General features: G+C 35.0%; 1 protein-coding gene across 1 annotated transcript; it reads right to left on the bottom strand.

Moving 5' to 3' along the window:
- Positions 1-1,172: 1,172 nt before the first annotated feature.
- Positions 1,173-2,644, bottom strand: LOC142240167 (uncharacterized). Its single transcript, XM_075311870.1, has 2 exons — positions 2,575-2,644; positions 1,173-1,892 (listed from the first exon to the last, which is right to left on the bottom strand). The coding sequence occupies exon 2, from the start codon at positions 1,872-1,874 to the stop codon at positions 1,173-1,175; it is 702 nt and encodes a 233-aa protein (XP_075167985.1). The 5' UTR covers positions 1,875-1,892; positions 2,575-2,644.
- Positions 2,645-7,618: the final 4,974 nt, after the last annotated feature.

The raw sequence follows: 7,618 nt of genomic DNA, 5'->3' as shown, positions 1-7,618 counted from the left end.
AAAATCGTTTACTTTTTCAAAGTGAAAAGTCAAGCCCAATACAGGCCTTCAAATGACACAATTTGTGGAAGTAATCTAACATTCATTTGTTCGAAATGGCCGCCGTAGACATTAAATATTGATCTGAGTCATAATATTGAGAGCTTAAATCTACTTTTTTTATAACTAATAACTGATTTTAACGAAAAAAATAATTGAAATTTTGGAAAATTCCCTTTGACAAAAAATGTATATTTTAATCAAATTTGTTTGCACTTTTGTTTTTGATTTTCACGGCTTAATATGAATTAAATGTGACAAAAACAAAAATTTCAAATTATTCGGAATTAATTACTTATGTATGTTTCAATGCAGAAAATACAGACAGCATTAATATTTCAATTGAAAATGTTGTGCAAATTCATTTCCACTGAATACCATAGTCTATTTTCCTATCCATATATGTATGAAGTACATATATAATGTATGTGTGTCTGTTTGTAAGTTTGTTCCTTTGTATGGATGTATGTCTGTCTGTTTTAACAAAAGTTCATAGCAAAAACACAGAAAGACATGCATGTTAATAACGAACAACGAACCATTAAAAAGTCAGACTCAGCAAAAACAGAATGAGAACGAACAACAAAAACACAACAGCAACATAATGTGCATGGTGTTTCTCTTTTTGTTGTTGTAAAATGTTCGAAAACAAAGCTCCAATCCATAGACAATGAGTGCAAAAAAAGCCCCAATATGCTTTACTCGGTCATGCTGACACAAACGCACACACATATACATACATACAAATACATTCGGTTATAGGCAAACATTTATTCGTACAAAATGCTTCATAGCACTCTGCGACTCACAGAGCATAGCAGTGTTGCCAAGTTGATACTTTCGCAATGTTTCTATATAAGTAGATAAAATTATTATGAGAGATGTGGGTTATCACACAGGATCTACTTGATTAACATGACATCGGATATATCTCAAATAATATAGCTAACTAACATGAAATAATAATAATTTATTGAACACAACAATATATTAAAATATAGACCTTCTACTTTAGGATTTTTTTATAAAGGGTGGTTCAAATTTCAAGGGCCGATATTGATTTTGAATAAAACACAAACTATTTAGGAAATTATTGTAATTTTATTTTATTATGATATATTGATATTACTCAATTATGCTTGAAACAAAATATCGGCCAAATGTGCGCCGCGACCTCGGTGGCACACCTTCATCCGATGGTCCAAATTTTCGATGACGCTGAGGCATAATGGAGGTTCTATGCCGTTAATGTGCCGAATTATCTCATCCTTTAGCTCTTGAATTATTGCTGGCTTATCGACGTACACCTTTTCTTTCAAATAACCCCAAAGAAAAAAGTCCAACGGTGTCAAATCACATGATCTTGGCGGCCAATTGACATCGCCATTACGTGAGATAACACGGCCATTGAATTTGTTGCGCAAAAAAACCATTGTTTCCTTAGCTGTGTGGCAAGTGGCACCGTCCTGCTGAAACCACATATCGTCCACATCCATATCTTCCAATTCGGGCCATAAAAAGTTCGTTATCATCTCACGATAGCGAACACCATTCACAGTAACTGCCTGACCGGCCTCATTTTGGAAAAAATACGGCCCGATGATGCCGCCAGCCCTTAAACCGCACCAAACAGTCACTCTTTGTGGGTGCATTGGTTTTTCGACAATCACTCTTGGATTCTCATTCAGCCAAATGCGGCAATTCTGTTTATTGACGAATCCACTGAGGTGAGAATGTGCCTCATCACTGAAGATGATTTTCTTCGAAAATTGATCATCCATTGTTGCCATTTCTTGGAACCATTTAACACGTTGTTGGATTGTGTATCTCTCCATGGTTCAAATTGAGTAAGTCTGAAATAGAGAAATGTCAAATAAAATTCGGAAAAAAACTTGGCGTTTAGGTGTGGTTCACATTCAACATCGGTCCTTACAATTTAACCACCCTCTATATTTAAAAAAAGTGGGATTCATCCACGTGAACCCAAGTTTATTTAGTTCTTTTTAGAACCCACTCATTTATATCTTTGATACCAAATTGCTCGTGATACTTTCAAACCTTCGAATAAGTTACAGACGCTATTTTGAGGGTTATAAAATGGATAGAAACCGTTTCACCACTTAGGTATTAGCGCCTTATATGGCGAAATAATAAAAGGCTTCATTTTTCTATCAAACACATTAAAAGGCATCTCAAAATGGTTGCTCTTTAAAGCCTAGTACTAAGATCACGTTTTCGCACGAAAAATTTTTATACTTCATATAAAAACGTTAGCGCGGAATAAATGCGAAATCTTTGTTTTGAGCATTTTAAAGCACATATTTATACAACCCTGGATTTTTCGCTCGAAAAAATAGGCAGGCATATTATTTCGCATAAATACGGTAACATCCCTGGGCTTGAGATCCTATATACGGAGATAGATGACGATATTCGTTTTTCGCAGAAACGAACTTAGTACTAAGCATTAGCTGTTATTTATCCATGATGCAAAATTTCCAAAAATCTATTATTTAAAAACCCTATCGTTCTTACCAAAAGATATGGCATCTCTAGCCCAGACTCATTCAAAGAAACTAATACTCAACACTGTCTATGAGAGTGGCAGATTGAGACTGACTGTGACATACAAAACAAAAAAATTGAAGGCGACTATGGAAGGTTGGTTGTACAGACGAGGGCATACTCTGTGTTGTCTTGGCTCCACTTCTACCCAAACCATAGATGTCTATAAACTTTTTGTTGACTGTTTTTTACTCTGACTTTGCTATATGAGAACAACGAGTGGATAGTATTGAGATATGTATGTATGTCAAAGTGTGTTTGTCGTGAGACCACTGTGGACCAATGAATAGAATTGAGAGAGTGTGTGTGCGTGTGTATGAGAATGTGTTTGCCTTTATGAAAACTGTATTTAGTCTAACCACTAGCAAAAGGCAATAATTTGCAATGTAGCTCAAAGCACACTAATGTGTATAAAATAAAATAAATAGTAAAGGCAAGGAGAACATAGAGAGAAACATAGAGAGCGTAGAATGGGGGCTAGTATATAAATTTTGGTGAAAATCAATTTAAAAAATTCTACGGGTTACAAAATAAAATGACGACGTTAAAACAAATATGATTTCAAAACACGGACAAAAAGGTTTAAATCGCATTGGAATTTTAAAAAGTTGAGGAAATTTTATTGGATCTAACACCATTTTTTATGTGCTACCAACGAATACTACAAAAAATTTAGTTTAAATGTAAGGTTCGTTTAACGTATGAGTGACATCAATACCCACATGTCAGCCACATCACTCATACGCACACTAGACCCACACAATAATTTCATTTTATTATAACAACAAGTCAATAAAGAGGAGTTTTTGCGTTGTGACCAGTGTTGCCAGTTTTGGGGATTTTTTTCATAGATGAATTGGGGGCGGGATTTTCGAATTGCGGAATTGGGAATTTTCTTTCATAGGTGAATTGGGGAGTTGAGGATTTGATGGAGATTTCTTAGAAATTTTGGCAATTCTTCGAAGTAAATCAAAGAGTATTACAAATGAAGCCTGTACAGTAGAAATGGATGAAGGGGCCCAGGCGTTAATGTGCACTTTACTCTGCTTGACTAAGACATGTTTATACTATTTGGAAATCATTTCGAGTATTTAAAAGGCGATTTGCTGAAGATAAAAAGTTCTGCTCTTTATGCCCATAAAATAATTTTCTAATGACGATTTGTATCGAATGATATATGATCACCGTATTGATACTCGCATGCTGGCATGACGAAGTCTACATAGTGTTTTTGTTTTTTTTTTCCAATTAATTAATTATTAAGAATTTTTAAAATAGAGAATGTAAGAGATTAGGTCCGGGGAAGTTACTAAACAGTACAGTAAAATATTCGGCTGTTCCAGAAATTTAACTATTATTTGGGATGAAAGGGTTCCAATTTGGAAACAAGAGCTATAGAAATTCTGGCAACACTGTGTTGTGACAATGAATGAAACAGCTCTATAATTTCGCTCCACAGTACATTCACAGTTATCGCAGCGGATTTAGTCAACTGGCAATTTAGTCAACTCTGACAACAATTTTCTACCTAGATCTAGGGCCTTATATAATATGCTGTTATGATTTGATGTCTCCTAGAAAATGTTCTCACAACTAAACTCAACCGTTATTCCACCTGTGACCTCGTTAGCAATCTCAAAATGAAAACAACTGAGTGGGCTAAAACTCTACACAAAACAAACTCATAACGTCCCACTTGGCATGTTTCAAAAGGAAATCTGATAATGTTCATCACCCATCTATGCTAAGGGGAGGGGGACTGTGTAAATCTGCTAAAGTGTTAAATTTCCAATTGGGCCGTGTCTTTGAGTTTAATGGTTGGTGTTTACTCATTTTCACTGCTCTCAATTGTGTATTTGCATGCGTGTGTGTGTGTGTGAGAGTGTGCGTCTGCTTTCCAGTATGAAATATAGCAGTGGAAAAAATCGAATAACTGAACTTTGCTCAGTTTGTGATAAACTTCGTTTGATATTGTTTCTCAAGGGAATTTAGAGGGGAAAATAGAGCCACTTGTATTCATTACACAATACAATAGAATCGCATAACCCCTACACCATTGAGAGCTGAGTTCACTTTCCCAAGATGCTCTGCTGTTTAGGGATGGAGGTTGAGTGTCGATAACTGACAAAGAAGAAAGTTTAGACTCTCGGGGGTTTTGCTGGTAGTAGAAGAAATCGTTTGAGTTTGTTTTGATTTTCCTACTCCAAGCCATGAATGAACTCATTGTAGAAAACAACGAAACGCAATTTGAATTTTCATTGCTATTACCATTAGCAATTCTATTTTGAATTTATCTTCGTGCATAACAATTTCATAGCAAATATCTTCCAAACAAACAATGGACATTTAAACTAATAGCCATATAAAATCCAGGTTATAGTGATTAGTAGAAAAACATCCAAATATTTGTATGAAAAGAATCCATATACGTTTAAGTACAATTTGTTTTGGGTTTGATTTTTAATTTAACAAATTTAAAAATGGTACAAATTAACATATAATGGAAGTTTATTTTTCTTACTGCCATTTAGATGAATTTTTCCAAAATTATATAAAAAGTAGATATAGTTTTGGCTATTCTTCCTTCATTATTACAGAGGAAAATCTCTGTAGTAAATATTTGATATAATTCAACTATCAAATATTTACTATAGAAATCGTACTCTATAATACTAAAAAATGAATGATGAATTTAGTTTTCCTTTAGTTTAGGGAATTTAACATTATTTATATTACACAAAATGTAAATTTTAATTATTTTTTTTACTTGCTACAAAGAACACTCATAAAAGGGGCGCTAAATCCAATTTAATTTTATTTTAGTTATTTATGGGAGTTATTTTATTTTAAATTCCCCAGTATGGGAAAGATTCCCTCACTTAAATAATTTTTGGAATAATTTAGTTACGCAAACTAAAAAAAGTTATTCATAAATGAAGCATGCTAAAATTTTACTAAAATCAATGTTCGCACAAAGCAATTCACTATTTCCTAAAATTTGTAAAATTTAACAAATATTCTATCTTTAACTTCTTATGGTGCTAAAGTCATGTTTACAAATACTAATTTTTCAAATTTTTTCTTCAAAATATGAAATTTTTTTAAACAAGAGATAAAATTATTATGTCCAATAAATTTTCCTAAATTTATCGAAAAATATTCCCCCTGTTCTGGTTTACGAATTCTCAAAATTTTGAATTGCCAATAACTCATAACACATCTTATACATAGCGGGCGAATGATTTATATGGATTTGTTAATTCATTTCTGACCCAAAGACTTGTGTCAAATTTCAAGTCGATTGGCCTAAAACTGGTTACAAAAATATGTTCGCTTACGAATGGACAGACAGAGAAACATCATTAAATCGACTGAAAGCTCGGTTTAAGAATTATTGGTCAGAATTAGAGATGCAACAATTATTATTTTTACATTTTTTATAATTCAAAATAATTCCCTTCTAGAATGATCCAATGTCGTAACTTCGACGCCATTTTGTTAGATCATCTCTTCATAGGATGAAAATTTTTTCGCCAGCATTCTTTTGATATTCGAAAACTGAAACTAGTGGTTGAAGCCTAGATATGGAAAATACGGTGGACGAACAAGCCATTTTTAACCTAATTCAAGGATTTTTGATGTCATTATTTATGATATGCCTTTGTGAAACGGCACTAATACGGTCAAAATTTGGTCAATATAAACTTGACGTATTTCTTTCAATTTTGCATTTATTTTGAAGGTGTGTGTGTGTAGAATGTTGCTCCTATTTTGATTTTGGAATTCACTCTTCAATTGTCAAAATGCCGTCCAAGCAAGAAGAGCAGCGTATCAAAATTTTGCTCGCGCATCGCGAAAATCCGAGCTACTCGCACGCAAAGGTGACAAAATCGCTAAAAGTTGCCAAATCAATCATTACAAATGTAATTAAAGTGTTTGGGGAACGTTTTTCGACAGCCAGGAAGTCTGGATCGGGGGGAAATCGAAAACCGGAAGCCGCTGAGACAACTAAGAGAGTTGCCGGTAGTTTCAAGCGAAACCCTAACCTCTCTCTCCGAGATGCCGTAAATAAGCTGGGTGTATCGTCTACAACCGTGCATCGAGCCAAAAAACTCCAAATCCCGATGATAAACAAAATAAGACGGCCAAAGCGCGATCCCGGAGGCTGTACACGACGATGCTGACGAAGTTTGACTGCGTGGTAATGGACGACGAAACCTACGTCAAATCCGACTACAAGCAGCTTCCGGGACAGGAGTTTTATACGGCAAAAGGAAGGGGAAAGGTAGCAGATATTTTCAAGCACATAAAACTGTCAAAGTTCGCAAAGAAATATCTGGTTTGGCAAGCCATCTGTACCTGTGGCTTGAAAAGCAGCATTTTCATAGCTTCCGGTACTGTCAACCAAGAAATTTACGTGAAAGAGTGTTTGAATAAACGTCTGCTGCCTTTCCTGAAGAAACACGGTTGTTCCGTACTGTTTTGGCTGGATTTGGCATCTTGCCATTACGGTAAAAAGGCCATGGAGTAGTACGCCGCCAACAACGTGCAGGTGGTTCCCAAGGACAAGAACCCTCCCAACACGCCAGAGCTCCGCCCAATTGAGAAATACTGGGCTATTGTCAAGCGGAACCTAAAGAAGACCAAAAAACTGCTAAGGACGAGCAGCAGTTCAAGGCAAACTGGCTTTCTGCGGCGAAGAAGGTGGACAAGGTGGCTGTACAAAATCTGATGGCAGGTTGGGATTTGGAAAAGCGAAAGCCTAACTGAATATTTTTCCTGAATTTTATACTAATTGAACTTGAAAAAGAAATTTAATTTGATTTTTTAAATAAACGATTTCACCGATTTACACGCGTTTTCCCTCGACCAAATTTTGACCGTATCACCCTTTATTTTTTCGTCAAATTCTATCGTTTTTATGCAATTTCGCCCCACGACAAACGGTTGCTGAACTTTTTAAGTTCAAAGAAGTATAAGTCAGCGCATTACAAAATAAATCATTTTTTTCGTT

The sequence above is a fragment of the Haematobia irritans genome, chromosome 5 (assembly GCF_050003625.1).
Source record: "Haematobia irritans isolate KBUSLIRL chromosome 5, ASM5000362v1, whole genome shotgun sequence".
Lineage (NCBI taxonomy): Eukaryota > Metazoa > Arthropoda > Insecta > Diptera > Muscidae > Haematobia > Haematobia irritans.
This window is presented reverse-complemented; position numbering and strand designations above follow the sequence as displayed.